The sequence below is a fragment of the Hyperolius riggenbachi genome, chromosome 3 (assembly GCF_040937935.1).
Source record: "Hyperolius riggenbachi isolate aHypRig1 chromosome 3, aHypRig1.pri, whole genome shotgun sequence".
Classification (NCBI taxonomy): domain Eukaryota; kingdom Metazoa; phylum Chordata; class Amphibia; order Anura; family Hyperoliidae; genus Hyperolius; species Hyperolius riggenbachi.
Genome location: NC_090648.1, coordinates 54,628,714 through 54,647,223, shown reverse-complemented (window position 1 = coordinate 54,647,223; position 18,510 = coordinate 54,628,714). Strand labels below are relative to the sequence as shown.

Genomic DNA, 18,510 nt, shown 5'->3' with positions numbered 1-18,510 from the left:
GAAAACTCTCCAAGAGTGCACTGCTGCATGCATTTTTCTGTCCATTGGGGACAATACATTCAAAAGAACACGAAAATGCACAGCAACTGCAAGAGAAAGTTCAGAACAACTTATCAGTTGATTGTGATTTTGCAATGTGATTTTCAGAGCGTTTTTTAACATAATGTGCTTAAAGCGCTATGAAGAATGCTACACACAAGAAGATTTAAGGTAGCCGTACACTGGTCGATTTGCCATCAGATTCGACCAACAGATAGATCCCTCTCTGATCGAATCTGATCAGAGAGGGATCGTATGGCCTCCTTTACTGCAAACAGATTGTGAACTGATTTCAGCCTGAAACCGTTCCGCTTCCCCCCCCCCCCCCCCGCATACATTACCTGTTCCGGCCGGCGCGAGTCCCCGCTGTCTTCTTCTCCGCTCCGGCTATTGAACTTCCTGCCCAGGGGAAGTTTAAACAGTAGAGGGCGCTCTACTGTTTAAACTTCCTGCCGGGACAGGAAGTTCTGTGTAGCTCTGGAGCCCGAAGCGGAGAAGAAACGGTCTGGATCCCGAAGTGGAGAAGAAGACCAGGGGACTCGCGGCGGCTGGAGCAGGTAATGTATTACCGCTGTATTGCGCCGGTCGTCGGGCATTCGAACGCCGCTAATGACGCACTCCCGACCCGCCGGCGACCGAGAAAAATCTTCCGCACAGATGCATTGACGGGAACGATCGATTTCGGACGGAAATAGATCATTCTGTCAGCGGTGTGCGCGGCGATTTTACAGCCGTTTTGATTTCTAGTAAATCTAAAGGGGCCCATACACCTAACGATTTTCCCGCCGATATACAGCCGTTTCGGCTGTATATCGGCGGGAAAATCATTAGGTGTATGGGCCCCTTTAGATTTACTAGGGATCAAAATGTTACTGTGGGAACACCCTCATAGGGTGACACTGCACTAGCGCTTTGCCGACGAGCAAGCATCCCCCATGTAAGCCAGCCAGCCTTGTGTATCACTTTTTATCCGCTGTAAATCTAGACTTCCTGGCTCTGCTGAAACACCTGATAGCTCCCAGCAGTATTGTCTCCGAGACTGCTGTCTGTAAACTGGCCTCATTAGTCGGAACAGCTAAAAAACTGTCTTTTGCTATTGTTCAAAAAGCTGATAAGAAAGCTGTTTGAACAATAGCAAAATACTTTCTTTAGCTATTTCAACGTTTCACAACAAAAGTTGTTCAACAATTGTGCTGCATAAAAGACCGCTGTCAGGCCTGTAGGAATATCCACCCACCAATCAGCTCCAATGCCCCGATCTAACTCCACACACTTCACCATATGTGGCGCGTCCCCGCTTGAACAGGAGGTGAGGAAGCAACAACTACCCAACTTCAGTTACACCCAGGCCTTTAGTGTGCAAGGTATTGGAGCTGGATGCAGGGAGAGTGAATAAACTTCCAGGCCAAGCAAGGATTCAGAGTAAGAAAAGTACAGCAACAGTCCAGGGTCATACACGGGTGATCCGATATATCACGGTACAGGAGGGCTAGGCAAAAGAGAGGTCAAAAATGTATCCGAGGTCAAACCAGGAAGCAAACAGTCGTAACATAATCCAGACAAGAGGTCAGTACAGGCAGCAGGTAAGGGAAGGTCCAATAACAATCAGAGATCGAAGTCCAGGTAATCCGATATAACAAGATAGCACAATACAGAGAACCCAGCAAGCTAGAGCTATCACGGGCAACATGCAACTGTCACAGCAAGGTTTAACCACTTCCCAACTGAGGGGTTTTACCCCTTCAGCATCCGAGCAATTTTCTCCTTTCAGCGCTCCTTACATTCATTCGCCTATAACTTTATCATTACTTATCGCAATGAAATTAACTATATCTTGTTTTTTTCGCCACCAATTAGGCTTTCTTTAGGTGGGACATTATGCCAAGAATAATTTTATTCTAAATCTGTTTTAATGGGTAAATAGGAAAACATATGGGAAAAAAAACATTATTTTTCAGTTTTCGGCCATTATAGTTTTTAAATAATGCATGCTACTGTAATTAAAACCCATGAAATGTATTTGCCCTTTTGTCCCGGTTATAAAACCATTTAAATTATGTCCCTATCACAATGTTTGGCGCCAATATTTTATTTGGAAATAAAGGTGCATTTTTTTCAGTTTTGCGTCCATCCCTAATTACAAGCCCATAGTTTATAAAGTAACAGTGTTGTACCCCCCTGATATAAATATTTAAAAAGTTCAGTCCCTAAGGTAACTATTTATGTATTTCTTTTAATTGTACATTTTTTATTTTTTTTTTAATTACAAAAAAAAAAAAAATGGGGAGTGTGGGAGGTAATGAGTTAATTTTTTTGTATAAGTAATGTATGTGTGTGTGAAAAATAGTTTAGGGTGTAGTTTACTATTTGGCCACAAGATGGCAACAGTTTAATGCGACCTCCAAGCTTCCTTCCGGAAGCTTGGAGGAAGTACAAAGAGGCTGGTATTTTTTTTTTTTTTTACAATGATCGAGCTGCTTAGCGAAAGCAGCAGATCATTGCGGGGGCAGAGATCAACGAACGGGAATGTATTTTCCCGTTCATTGATCTCCGGGCGAGCGGGCAGCGGCGTGCACGATCGCGGGAGTGCGAGCGGGAGAGCGGACATCGGCGGTAGCGGCGGGGGGTGCGTATATCTACGCTCCGGGCGGGGAAGTTAAGTCCAAAGGAGCGTAGATATACTGTACGGCGGCGGGGAACCAGTTAAATACTGACAGCATCCAATCAGTGGCCGGCCACTCATTCTCAGCACCAATCACAACAGCCCTGCCTGAGTGTCAGCTGACTAACAGATCAGCTGACACTAAATACAAGCCTACCTATGTGTCAGCTGACTAAAACTGTCAGCTGTCACTAAGTCACAGGTGTCGAACTCCAGGCCTGGAGGGCCAGATCCATGCCAGTGTTTAGGATGGACTGAGAAAGAGAGGAATGTGTTCTACCTGATGGACCACACCTTTCCTGATTCAGACCCATCAATTCATTTGAGCTGTATCAAATATGTGTGAGGATCTCGGCCCTCGTAGGTCCGGTTTGACATACCTGCACTAAGTCCTCTGTTTCCTTAATGAATAGGACGGACGTTTGCTCCAAAACGTCCATCTTCCACCAACCCTGGATCGCACACAGTGAGGAGCGGCGCGCGCAGCCCCGTCGGCAGGGACGCCAGTGTTGCTAGGGGCTGCGCAGATGCAGAAGTGCCAGGACCGAACCCGCTCTCGCCAGAGACAGACACGTTGCTGGATCCCGGAGGTAAGTCCCTTACACCGCTGTTGAGTGTGTGTATGGGGCTTAAAGAGGAACTCCAGTGAAAATAATGTAATAAAAAAAGTGCTTCATTTTTACAATAATTATGTGTAAATGATTTAGTCAGTGTTTGCCCATTGTAAAATATTTTAAATCCCTGATTTACGTTCTGACATTTATTACGTGGTGACATTTTTACTGTTGGCAGGTGATGTAGCTGCTGCTTGCTGTTTTGGCAGTTGGAAGCAGCTGTAAACAGCTATTTCCCACAATGCAGCAAGGTTCACAGACAGGAAACTGCCAAGAGTACGTACTCAGAATTTCTTTGTGGGAGGGGTTTCACCATAATATCAGTCATACAGCGCCCCCTGATGGTCTGTTTGTGAAAAGGAATAGATTTCTCATGTAAAAAGGAGTATCAGCTACTGATTGGGATAAAGTTACATTCTTGGTCGGAGTTTCTCTTTAAGTAATTCCCAGTAGAGCTCTGCCAGTTCATCAAGGTTCTGTTCTGAGCAGGGCTCTGGAGTCCGTACAAAAATCATCTGACTCCAACTTCGACTCCTCAGTTTATGAAACCAACAACTCTAGGTACCCAAAATTGCTCCGACTCCTTAGTCTAATTCTTACCAGGGCTCTGGAGTTCATACACAAATCATCCGATTCCTCAGTTTATTAAAACCACCGACTTCGACTCCGAATCCAGGTACCCAAAATTGCTCTGACTCCTCAACTCTGACTCCAAAGCTTTGGTTCTGAGTCCCATGACTCTTGCTTGATAGATCCCTAACCTGTTTACCTTGTCCTTTGATTCTTGCCCTGACTCTATTCCCGACTGCCCTCTGATGCTCTGCCAGATCTGACTTCCTATTGTGAGATGCCTTCTACCGCATGGGTCCCCAACCTGGGGGCCGTGGCCCCCTGGGGGTCCTTGGGCAGATTTCTGGGGGGCCGCGGCTTCTCCCTCTCCCCCCGCGGCCGCCGCTCCTGTTACCTTATGAGCGGGCGGCCGCTTCCTTCCTTATATTCCTCCAGCCTCGGCTCTCCTCTTCGCAGCATGTCGTATTACAGCAGCGCTTCCTGCACGGCTGCAGTAAGGAGCTAAGGGAGCCGGGACAGCGGTTCCCATAGTAACGGTGATGAGTATCGCCACTACAGGAAGCCGCTACTCCACCTCCTTCCCTCCTTACAGCAGCCGCACAGGAAGCGCTGCTGTAATACGACATGCTGCGAAGAGGAGAGCCGCGACTGGAGGAATATAAGGAAGGAAGCGGCCGCCCGCTCATAAGGTAACAGGAGCGGCGGCCGCGGGGGGGAGAGGGCACCTCTGCTAGCTACACTGGGGCAGCTATACTGGGGTAACTACTGGGCTAACTGTACTAGGTATACTGGGCTAACTATACTTGCTATACTGTGGTAACTGTACTTGCTATACTGTGGTAACTGTACTAGCTATACTGTGGTAACTGTACTAGTTATACTGTGGTAACTGTACTTGCTATACTGTGGTAACTGTACTAGCTATACTGTGGTAACTGTACTTGCTATACTGTGGTAACTGTACTAGCTATACTGTGGTAACTGTACTTGCTATACTGTGCTAACTATACTTGCTATACTGGGCTAACTGTACTTGCTATACTGTGGTAACTGTACTAGCTATACTGTGGTAACTGTACTTGCTATACTGTGGTAACTGTACTAGCTATACTGTGGTAACTGTACTTGCTATACTGTGGTAACTGTACTAGCTATAGTGTGGTAACTGTACTTGCTGTACTGGGGTAGCTGTACTAACTATACTGGGGTAACTATACTAACTATATTGGGGTAACTATACTACCTAACTAACTATACTGAGGCAACTATAGTCCTTATACAGGGGCAACTGTGTTAGCTACCTATACTGGGGGCAACTATACCTAGATACCTACTTACCTATATACTACACTCAAAATCAGGGAAAAGAGGGGGGCTGCGCCGCCACTAACCACGCCCCCCCCCCCCCCCCCCCTCCCCGGGGGCCCCAGAGAAAATAGTGGGATAGTGGGCCCCGGGCTTAAAAAGGTTGGAGACCCCTGTTCTACCTGACGTAGCTTGATTTCCACCTGCACTAACTTATAGTTAGTAGTAATAATAGTGGTATCCTCCATTGCCACTGCCCGCTAGGGGTGGAGACCCATAATCCTTTGCTGGATGCTCTGGTGAAAACCCATAACCACTTAGTCCATGCCCTGGGAGAGCCCATGCATGACCCCAGTGCAACTGATTCCTGCAAATTCTGCTGTTGAGTCTTAATGAAAATCTGTAATGAAAAAAACTCCCCTGGGGGGTACTCACCTCGGGTGGGGGAAGCTTTCGGATCCTATTGAGGCTTCCCCCGTCCTCCATGGTCACCACGGCGGCAGAGAAAATCCTCCCGGAGCGGCGGTGATGTAAATATTTACCTTTTGGCTCCAGCGCAGAATCCGCTCTTCCCCCGGAGATAGGCGAAAATAGCCAATCTCCGTCGGGCCGCTTTACTGCGCAGTAGAGCGGACCCGATGGAGATCGGCTATTTTCGCCTATCTCTGTCAGAAGAGCCGCAACAGCGCCCCCGCTGGAACCCGAAAAGGTAAATATTGCACAGGCTGTCAGATTTGTCGCCTGTGCGTTCCGGGGGCTGCAGCGAGACCGCCGTGGGGCACAGGAGGACGGGGAAAGCCTCATTAGGATCCGGAGGCTTCCCCATACTGAGGTGAGTACCCCCCGGGGGAACTTTTTTTTCAGTACAGGTTTTCTTTAAAGAGGAACTTTAACTAGGGCTTGAACTTCATCCCAATCAATAACTGATACCTCCTTGCACATTAGAAATCTTTACCTTTGCTTGAGTAGATCACGAGGGGGGGTCAGTATGGCTGATATTGTGGTGAAACCCCTCCCACAGGGTGATGTCATGACCATGGTCCTTACAGTTTGCTGTCTGTGAACCTCATTGCATTGTGGGAAATAACGGCTTTTTCAAAATGCCAAGCAAGCAATCCCTCTGTGCATAGAACTCTCGGTAACCAACATGCTGTACAGATCACCTGGCAGGACTAAAGGTGTCACCACCAGTGATACATTTCAGAATGTAGATCAGGGTGAGAAAAGATTTTACAATGCGCAAACACTGACTAAATAATCTATAAATTAATATTATAAACAATAAGCCATTTTATTCATCATGTTATTTTCAAAACAGTTCCGTTTGTAGCTAAACTTATTGGGGAGCAATACACACCAAAATCTACCTATCCTTTACTTGGATTAACTGTCCAACCAGCTCCAACCATAACAATTCCTATCGGCATATTATTTTTTATTGTGAATCAAAATTTAGGGCTACTAATTTCTGTGTGTATTCTGGGGTATACTGATAGCCAATAGGGCGCTAGTCTGCTTGAGATGACCAGGCAGAAGGCCAAATAAGGAACAGTTCTCCAATCACAGCACCCTCCACAACTTGAAGCATGGTGATTGGCCAAATAGTGTGGGCATAGTTATTACAAAAACCTACAAGGAACCTAAAAGTTTGTGCTGTTCACCAATCACGTTGGCGGAATTTCCCTAACCGCTGGGCTACCTCAAGTAGACTAGCACAGCCAATCGCCCTGCTTAGATGAATTCATTTTTAATCTTGAAATTCCCACAGTATTTTAAACCTATTAGGTCATTGTATAAGTTATAATGAGCAGTAAACAATCGGAATATAAACATCCTTACTGAATACACAAAACCATGAGGGCAATGCGAGCATCAGAGGACCTATCCCCAGCGGAGCAAGCACTGTGACAAACACATAATACGCAACTCATGGAGAAAGCATAGGCAGATCAAACTTAAAGTCTCCAAAATGTAAAAACAAATAAATTTTAAAGGACACCTGGCCGATGCGTTCGCTGTGCGATGCCTCGCCCCCGTCGCACCACAATGCACAGAATGCCTCACATAGGACCCTGCAGCAGAGTGCCCCCCCCATGCCCAGTGACCTACTCCCTGCTGGACGGTAAGTACTTCACTGGGATGTCCATTTTTCCCGTTGTATTTCCATAGTTCTATGCATGTGCAACGCCGCCAACATGTTTAAAATTCTTGCATCCACATTGACTTATATTACTTCCGCCGCTGCCGTGTCGCTGCGAAAGTCCGATGGTATTGCGTTGTTGACTTTGCTCCAGCTTAGCAGCTGAAGGGGCACTTTCAACGCAACGCGGTAAGTGTGCTAGGCCCCATTGCCGTTGCGTTAACCTGCGGTAAAACACGGTAACACAATGTACATTGCCTGGCTGCACTGCTGATCCTCTAATACTTTTAGCCATAGCCCAGTATTGTATAGCAGAATTAGGATCACACTGACCTGCTCAGCATTATGGCAGGTCTCATACCCTATAGCATTATATAGCAGTATTAGGGATCACACTGACCTGCTCAGCATTATGGCAGGTCTCATGCCCTATAGCATTATATAGCAGTATTAGGATCACACTGACCTGTTCAGCATTATGGCAGGTCTCATGCCCTATAGCATTATATAGCAGTATTAGGGATCACACTGACCTGCTCAGCATTATGGCAGGTCTCATGCCCTATAGCATTATATAGCAGTATTAGGGATCACACTGACCTGCTCAGCATTATGGCAGGTCTCATGCCCTATAGCATTATATAGCAGTATTAGGATCACACTGACCTGTTCAGCATTATGGCAGGTCTCATGCCCTATAGCATTATATAGCAGTATTAGGGATCACACTGACCTGCTCAGCATTATGGCAGGTCTCATGCCCTATAGCATTATATAGCAGTATTAGGGATCACACTGACCTGCTCAGCATTATGGCAGGTCTCATGCCCTATAGCATTATATAGCAGTATTAGGATCACACTGACCTGCTCAGCATTATGGCAGGTCTCATGCCCTATAGCATTATATAGCAGTATTAGGATCACACTGACCTGCTCAGCATATTGGCAGGTCTCATGCCCTATAGCATTATATAGCAGTATTAGGATCACACTGACCTGCTCAGCATTATGGCAGGTCTCATGCCCTATAGCATTATATAGCAGTATTAGGATCACACTGACCTGCTCAGCATTATGGCAGGTCTCATGCCCTATAGCATTATATAGCAGTATTAGGATCACACTGACCTGCTCAGCATTATGGCAGGTCTCATGCCCTATAGCATTATATAGCAGTATTAGGATCACACTGACCTGCTCAGCATTATGGCAGGTCTCATGCCCTATAGCATTATATAGCAGTATTAGGATCACACTGACCTGCTCAGCATATTGGCAGGTCTCATACCCTATAGCATTATATAGCAGTATTAGGATCACACTGACCTGCTCAGCATTATGGCAGGTCTCATGCCCTATAGCATTATATAGCAGAATTAGGATCACACTGACCTGCTCAGCATTATGGCAGGTCTCATGCCCTATAGCATTATATAGCAGTATTAGGATCACACTGACCTGCTCAGCATTATGGCAGGTCTCATGCCCTATAGCATTATATAGCAGTATTAGGATCACACTGACCTGCTCAGCATTATGGCAGGTCTCATGCCCTATAGCATTATATAGCAGTATTAGGGATCACACTGACCTGCTCAGCATTATGGCAGGTCTCATACCCTATAGCATTATATAGCAGTATTAGGATCACACTGACCTGCTCAGCATTATGGCAGGTCTCATGCCCTATAGCATTATATAGCAGTATTAGAATCACACTGACCTGCTCAGCATTATGGCAGGTCTCATGCCCTATAGCATTATATAGCAGTATTAGGATCACACTGTCCTGCTCAACATTATGGCAGGTCTCATACCCTATAGCATTATATAGCAGTATTAGGATCACACTGACCTGCTCAGCATTATGGCAGGTCTCATGCCCTACAGCATTATATAGCAGTATTAGGATCACACTGACCTGCTCAGCATTATGGCAGGTCTCATGCCCTACAGCATTATATAGCAGTATTAGGATCACACTGACCTGCTCAGCATTATGGCATGTCTCATGCCCTACAGCATTATATAGCAGTATTAGGATCACACTGACCTGCTCAGCATTATGGCAGGTCTCATGCCCTACAGCATTATATAGCAGTATTAGGATCACACTGACCTGCTCAGCATTATGGCAGGTCTCATGCCCTATAGCATTATATAGCAGTATTAGGATCACACTGACCTGCTCAGCATTATGGCAGGTATCATGCCCTATAGCATTATATAGCAGTATTAGGATCACACTGACCTGCTCAGCATTATGGCAGGTCTCATGCCCTATAGCATTATATAGCAGTATTAGGGTTACACTGACCTGCTCAGCATTATGGCAGGTCTCATGCCCTATGTGCAGCATTATATAGCAGTATTAGGGTAACACTGACCTGCTCAGCATTATGGCAGGTCTCATGCCCTATAGCATTATATAGCAGTATTAGGATCACACTGACCTGCTCAGCATTATGGCAGGTCTCATGCCCTATAGCATTATATAGCAGTATTAGGGTCACACTGACCTGCTCAGCATTATGGCAGGTCTCATGCCCTATGTGCAGCATTATATAGCAGTATTAGGATCACACTGACCTGCTCAGCATTATGGCAGGTCTCATGCCCTATAGCATTATATAGCAGTATTAGGGCCACACTGACCTGCTCAGCATTATGGCAGGTCTCATGCCCTATAGCATTATATAGCAGTATTAGGATCACACTGACCTGCTCAGCATTATGGCAGGTCTCATGACCTATAGCATTATATAGCAGTATTAGGATCACACTGACCTGCTCAGCATTATGGCAGGTCTCATGCCCTATAGCATTATATAGCAGTATTAGGGTCACACTGACCTGCTCAGCATTATGGCAGGTCTCATGCCCTATGTGCAGCATTATATAGCAGTATTAGGATCACACTGACCTGCTCAGCATTATGGCAGGTCTCATGCCCTATAGCATTATATAGCAGTATTAGGATCACACTGACCTGCTCAGCATTATGGCAGGTCTCATGCCCTATAGCATTATATAGCAGTATTAGGATCACACTGACCTGCTCAGCATTATGGCAGGTCTCATGCCCTATAGCATTATATAGCAGTATTAGGGCCACACTGACCTGCTCAGCATTATGGCAGGTCTCATGTCCTATGTGCAGCATTATATAGCAGTATTAGGGTCACACTGAAAGACCAAAACCAAACAACCACTAACCAGTATATGCTGCTCAAAAAACTGCAATTTATTGACATTAACATATAGTTTTATACACACTTAGTTTATTGAAATTGTGTCAGGATTATCTGACACCATACAGAAAAATTTGCCAATGCAAAATAAAGTGCTGCTGCTGAGTAAAGACAGCGTGGAAGAATCCCCAGGGAATAGCATTCTCCCATTCAAATAGCCCACTTAATAAGTTCATAAAAATAATCCAAGGCATAGACGTTTTTTGGTGATGCCAATAATGTTTGTCTGTGAGGAGACCTAACGAGAAGTTGAATAAGGTCAAAAACCACTCACTGTGACACAAGACTGGCGTAGCCAAATTACATAATGATCAATAGTGCCAACTTGGATACCTGACTAAATAGATCTTGGTGATGCCTGTGTCCTGGTTCGTGAGGAGACCTATAAGGAGTGGTATAGGGAGGTCATAACCACTCACAGAGGGCATTTGCAGGCATGACCAATGTGGTCAAATAATTCAACCAACAATAGGTATCGGGTTAGTATAAATCTAATAGCCTTGGTCATCAATGAAACCAGATTGGATACCTGGCATGTAGCTCTTGGTGATGCCTATATCCTAATCCATGAGGAGACCTATAGAGGAAGTTTAGAGAGGTCATAACCACTCACAGAGGGTATTATATAGGCATGACCAATATGATCGAACAATTAAGCCGCCAATAAGTATACAAATAGCTTAAATCAAATAACCTAGATCATATTGGGACAGAGTGGAACAACCGGATTGGATGCCTGGTATATAGATCTTGGTGATGTCTGTGTCCTAATCTGTGAGGAGACCTATAGAGGAGCGTTTAAGGAGGTCATAACCACTCACAGAGGGCATTTACAGGCATGACCAATATGATCAGGCAACCAAACCGCCAATGAGCATACAAATGACTTAAGTCTAATAGCCTGGGTCATATTAAGATAGAGTGAGACATCTTAGGGGCACCATTCCTAGATCTAATACGAGACAAGTGAATCTAAAAAGTCCTTGGTAAACCTAGATTGCTCATAAGGGATGATAGGTGCCACAAAAGTAATTTGAATAAAGTTTCTATTCCCTGTATGTATAGGAGCCAACACTTCAATGTCCAAAGACGGGAGCCATATCCGCAAGAAAAAAATTAATCAAGCCTTCATGGAACTGCAACAGAAAGCAACCTATATCATTCCAGCCAAAGTAATATTGGGTAATCAGCCATAGGTCCGCATAGTGTCCTGGTTGCTTACTCCATGCAGACAAACATTGTTATAGCACAGAGATGCATCGCTCCTTCTTATGAAACAAAGTACACACATCCATATTTGCAGTATTGCACAGTGACCAATGTTCAAAGTCTGGTATAATGATATAGATATGAAAATATATTGCCATTCACATATTGGGAAGCATCCATTAAGGCTACGCCGTAGCAATGACCTCGCAAGCAGTCTTATTGCTCTGAAAAACACCAAGCAACCCAGTGTATCCAGCACATAGGTTGATTGCATATACAGTGTATTTTAGCCTCTGGATCACATGTTGTTCCTGAAAAAAATGGAACTTTTATCCGTGTGCCGCAAAGCAAAGTAACTGGTGACCCCGCTGAGCCCAACTAGTTGTTAGATCTCCATATAATTGGGACAACTTAGTGGTGGGTATCACAGTAGTCAACTGAAACCAGGCCTCTGCGTGCTGCGTTGCTGTATAAGGTAGTTTTGAGCATGATGCAATACACTGGCACTTATCTTTAGCTGGTATCCGGGCTTGGTGTAGTGGTACGGATTCCCGCAGTCAAGCGGTTAGGAGCAGTTAGTAGCCGCTGGTAGCGGATAAGCTGGCGGACTCTTACAGGCTGGCTCATAGGAAGATGGCGGCGGCTCCCGTCAAGTACATGGCGGCATCCCATACAGAAAGAAGAGGCGTAGCATGACGTCTACGCGTTTCGCCCCGCCCACCGGAGCTTCATCAGGACGTGCTACGTCATCACGTTAGCCATCCTTCTCCCCCAGTATTTATACATGGCAGGCCACCATAATTGAGGGGCTTTGAATACTCCATCTAGTGGAGGAGAGACATATTTTTTGGCGAACGTCATTTGGGGACATCTTATGGTTAGAACAGACACTGCAACATGATTATCCTAGCAAAGTATACATAAGGGATATTTATGAATTAAGCCCACTATAGTTGAATGTATAATCTACTTCAAAAATACCTTCAAGTTCATATCCACATTCAGACCATGAGGAGTCAGTGTTTTTAATTGATATATCCAGAAACTTTCCTTTTTGATTAATTGGGCTCTCATATTACAAAATCTAATTCCTGGATCTAATCGATATATAGCCTTAAATTTTAAACCTGCCGGGTCTGAGTTGTGAAACTCTGCAAAATGGGAAGCTATTGGAGTTTTATCTCTTTTTTCCTCCTTGGCAGAGTCAACAATAGATCTCACATGTTCCTGTATTCTAGTACGTAATTCTCTCTCGGTTTTGCCTATATAGTGTTTCCCGCACGGGCAAGTCATCTGATACACAACAAACGTGCCCAGACAATCAACTGAGCTTCTAATACTGTATGTCCTATCTCCTATTGAGTTGGTAAATTTATCTGTTGTATCTACATATTGGCATACAGAGCATTTTTTACATTGGGTCATCCCATAGCGTTTTTGGAAAAATGGAGTTTTTTTCGATTTATATTCGGATTGGGTAAGTATATCTGCTAAGTTTTTATTGCGTCTTGCCGTAATTAAAGGTCTTGGGCCTATTATTTGGGAAATTTTTGCATCATTTTGTAAAATAGGCCAGAATCGCTGTAAAGTGTCTCTGAGCCTGTTCCAGTGAGGACCATATGTAGCTATGAGCCTAGGGCAGAACTGCGCCTTAGTATGCGACTTTTTTGATAGTAGGTCTTCCCGATTAGTCCTAAGGGCTCTATAGTAAGCTGTCTTAAGAAGCTTATTAGGATATCCTCTAGCTTTGAGTCTAGTTTTCAGATCTAGTGCCTCTTTTTTGAAACATTCTATATTGCTGCAATTTCTTCTGAGGCGTAAAAATTGGCCTATAGGGACCGCACACTTTTGTGAAGTTAAATGGGCACTCCGATAATGTAAAAGGGTATTTCCTGCAGTGGGTTTTCTAAAAGTGGAGGTTGTGATGCCCCCCCCTTCCCGCAAGATCCTGACATCTAAGAATTCCAAGTCGGTATCACTAAACTTGTAAGTCAAAAATATATTATAAGAATTCTGATTAAGACGGGACACAAATGCATGTAAGTCCTCGGCAGTTCCCGTCCAGAGTAAAAATACATCGTCCACATAGCGCAGCCAGAGGGCGGCATGCTCCCGATACGCCTGGTCCAAGTAGACCACCTCCTCCTCCCATGCGCCCAGATGGAGACAGGCGTATGATGGTGAGCAGGCCGCCCCCATGGCCACGCCCCGCCGCTGTCGGTAATATCGATGGTTAAACGAAAAATAATTATTAGTCAAAATAAACTGCAACAACGTATCCACAAATTCATTGTGGGAATCTTGATCAGGATAAAACCTGGCAAGGAACTTATTTACCGCACGTCTACCCACATCATTAGGGATGGACGTGAAAAGGGATTCGACATCCAATCCCACCAAAATCGCATGTTCGGGTGCTGGCACCGATTTGAGTTTACGTAACAAATGCATAGTGTCAAGAACAAAGGATGGGAGCATCTCAACCATAGGTTGTAGCTTTTTATCCACATATTGTGCGATTTTTTCTGTTGGTGAATTTATGGCAGCAATAATGGGGCGGCCTGGAGGACAAATTGGATTTTTATGGATCTTGGGTTGTATATAGATGGTGGGCACAACATATTGATCTACTCTTAGGGCCTTGAATTCTTTTTCAGTAAGGACATTATCCAAATAGCCCCACTCCAAGCGAGTATTGAGATTATCTTTTAAATTTATAAATGGGTTGACCATAACTCTTTCATAGCACTCTGTATCTGAAAGTTGTCTGTTGACCTCTCTCAGATACATTTCTGTAGGCATAAGTACTATATTTCCACCCTTATCGCTCTTTTTTATAGTAATGTTTTGTAAATTTTTAAGTTTTTTTCAGGGATTTGCGTTCACTTAACGTTAAATTGTCTATGGGCTCATCCTGTAATTGCCAGGTCTCTATCTCCTTCATTACACATTCGTTAAATAGAGAGATATATTTATTCTTAGATATTGATGGCATATATTCCGAAGTTGGTTTCATGTCAGTATGCAGGGGGAATTTTTGTTCAAAACCCATCTCCTCTTCCTCCATCCCCTCTATGATTTCAAAGTCATCAATGTCCGTGTATCCCATATGTTCACCTGTAAGGCCTTGTAAAGTGGTATCTCCGTATTCAATCTTTAATAGAATCTTACGTAAATAGAGCTGGATATCTTTATAGATCTCAAAATTCTGGACAGATTCAACTGGACAGAATGAGAGACCTTTGTTCAATACCGAGATATCACTAGGGGTCAATTTAAGGTCTGTCAAATTTATGATGTTATTATCTGTGCATGGAGGGGATCCCATATCACCCGATATTAATCTAGGTGATTGTCTTTTTCTCTTCCTCCTCTTTTTCGATTTTTTTCTAAAAAAGTTGACTGTCTGGTAGACATCCCTTCTACTCTCTTTAGGATTCCTTTTTGATTACGACTGTTGGCACTATTGGGGGTACCGGGCATAGAAGCTGTTGTTGAGGCATCATCCTGGGAATCACCCGAGGAGGATGCCCAACTAATCTTTCTTCGTCTGGATCTACTTCTCCCCCTAGGTTTCTGTACATACTCCATGAATACTTTTTGTGTTGCAAAATCATCAACATCTCGTTGGAACTTCTTCTGCTTACTTGCTTTCATTTTTTCATTTTCATTATCTAAGGCTTTTTTCATTCTAATGTTGAACCCATCAAAGGTTTTAGCTTCCTTAAACTTATCCAATTCCACTGCCGATCTACATAATTGTTTTTCCATATCAATCAATTGGATCGTTTCTTCCTCAACCATCATGGTCATAACATATATACCATTGGCAATACTATGTTCTTTCCATTGAGGCATAAATCGCTCATTTCTCAAGTGTTCAGCAGGTATAATTCTTTCTCTTAATCCCCGCGGGATTATTTGGGCTTTAATGTATTTTTTGAGAGATATAATGTTCCATTTGCGTCTGACTATTTTTAGAGCTAAGTCCTCATGAGTGCGGAACAATCCCTCCATAGGGTCAGGTAGGCTCTCGCCAGAGGCCGATGGAACATCATTTAGTCGACCAGATGCATTTTCATAAGATTTGAAAGCATTTTCCACCTCATCCACAATGTCTATTTTTGGTATGTAGGCCATATTAGCCAAAAAACACAAGATGCCGTCAAATGTCTAAAGGACACTCCACGGTAATCCGATACCCAGGAGCAGCACTAATGAACCCCTATAAAGAGGTAATAAACAGTTTGAATAAAGTTAGAAGTTTTAGAATCTAGTGTGTGTCATATGCAGGTACCAGCACTGGTAAATTCCTCAAGAAAGACCAAAACCAAACAACCACTAACCAGTATATGCTGCTCAAAAAACTGCAATTTATTGACATTAGGGTCACACTGACCTGCTCAGCATTATGGTAGGTCTCATGCCCTATGTGCAGCATTATATAGCAGTATTAGGGTAACACTGACCTGCTCAGCATTATGACAGGTCTCATGCCCTATATGTAGCATTATATAGCAGTATTAGGATCACACTGACCTGCTGAACATTTAGGCAGGTCTCATGCCCTATAGCATTATATAGCAGTATTAGGGTCACACTGACCTGTTCAGCATTATGGCAGGTCTCATGCCCTATAACATTATATAGCAGTATTAGGATCACACTGACCTGCTCAGCATTATGGCAGGTCTCATGCCCTATAGCATTATATAGCAGTATTAGGGATCACACTGACCTGCTCAGCATTATGGCAGGTCTCATGCCCTATAGCATTATATAGCAGTATTAGGATCACACTGACCTGCTCAGCATTATGGCAGGTCTCATGCCCTATAGCATTATATAGCAGTATTAGGATCACACTGACCTGCTCAGCATTATGGCAGGGCTCATGCCCTATAGCATTATATAGCAGTATTAGGGTCACACTGACCTGCTCAGCATTATGGCAGGTCTCATGCCCTATAGCATTATATAGCAGTATTAGGATCACACTGACCTGCTCAGCATTATGGCAGGTCTCATGCCCTATAGCATTATATAGCAGAATTAGGATCACACTGACCTGCTCAGCATTATGGCAGGTCTCATGCCCTATAGCATTATATAGCAGTATTAGGATCACGCTGACCTGCTCAGCTGTATGGCAGGTCTCATGCCCTATAGCATTATATAGCAGTATTAGGGTCACACTGACCTGCTCAGCATTATGACAGGGTCTCATGCCCTATAGTATTATATAGCAGTATTAGGATCACACTGACCTGCTTAGCATTATGACAGGGTCTCATGCCCTATAGTATTATATAGCAGTAGCAGTATTAGGATCACACTGACCTGCTCAGCATTATGGCAGGTCTCATACCCTATAGCATTATATAGCAGTATTAGGATCACACTGACCTGCTCAGCATTATGGCAGGTCTCATGTCCTACAGCATTATATAGCAGTATTAGGATCACACTGACCTGCTCAGCATTATGGCAGGTCTTATGCCCTATAGCATTATATAGCAGTATTAGGATCACGCTGACCTGCTCAGCATTATGGCAGGTCTCATGCCCTATAGTATTATATAGCAGTATTATAGCATTATATAGCAGTATTAGGGTAACACTGACCTGCTCAGCATTATGACAGGTCTCATGCTCTATATGTAGCATTATATAGCAGTATTAGGATCACGCTGACCTGCTCAGCTGTATGGCAGGTCTCATGCCCTATGTGCAGCATTATATAGCAGTATTAGGATCACACTGACCTGCTCAGCATTATGACAGGGTCTCATGCCCTATAGCATTATATAGCAGTATTAGGGTAACACTGACCTGCTCAGCATTATGACAGGTCTTATGCCCTATTATATAGCAGTATTAGGATCACACTGACCTGCTGAGCATTATGACAGGGTCTCATGCCCTATATGTAGCATTATATAGCAGTATTAGGGTAACACTGACCTGCTCAGCATTATGACAGGGTCTCATGCCCTATGTGCAGCATTATATAGCAGTATTAGGGTCACACTGACCTGCTCAGCATTATGACAGGGTCTCATGCCCTATGTGCAGCATTATATAGCAGTACTAGGGTAACACTGACCTGCTCAGCATTATGACAGGGTCTCATGCCCATGGCTGCCAGCCCCTCTCGCAGCTCGTTGATATCCACTTGCCCATCCTTGTTGGAGTCCAACTGATTGAAGAGTCCGGAGTACCTCTTCTCTCTCTCCTTGGCCTCTGACCCCTCCATGTTTAACAGCAGAGGGGCGCCTTGTGGCCCCCGAGGGCCCCTCCCGGCCCGCAGCCCCCTTACTCTGCACGCGCAGCTGGGGAAATGCCTGTTGAGTAGTGTTGTCCGGATCATGAACGATTCGGATCTTTGATCCGAATCTATTTAATGAGTCGATCATCCGAATCATCAAAATGAACGATTCGGATCGCAAAAGGGGCGGGGCCAGGAGCGACACGCCCCCTCTCAGCGGGCAGCGGGGTCCTGGAAGCAGAGCTGAGATGGATCGCTCTGTTGGATGGGAGGCAGCCTTGCAGGGACAGCAGGTAGATGAGAGAGAGGGGACATGGGTGCCACTGCCAGATATGTGTAGAGCACACATACTGGCTATAACGTGCTGCCCATTATAGGCTGGCTGTTCCGTAGTGCTGCACAGTGATCACATGGGAAGCTTTTGGCTCAGCACAGCTCAGTAACTTTGCA

General features: G+C 44.5%; 1 protein-coding gene across 2 annotated transcripts in view; it reads right to left on the bottom strand.

Annotated features, from left to right (window-relative positions):
• Positions 1-18,151, bottom strand: part of LOC137562614 (mitochondrial adenyl nucleotide antiporter SLC25A23-like) — an 83,295-nt gene extending 65,144 nt beyond the window's left edge. For both annotated transcript variants that reach the window (XM_068274121.1, XM_068274122.1), the window contains exon 1: positions 17,899-18,151. In XM_068274121.1, the coding sequence (XP_068130222.1) occupies positions 17,899-18,048 (150 nt within the window). In that variant the 5' untranslated portion in view covers positions 18,049-18,151. The remainder of the gene's footprint in view (positions 1-17,898) is intronic.
• Positions 18,152-18,510: the final 359 nt, after the last annotated feature.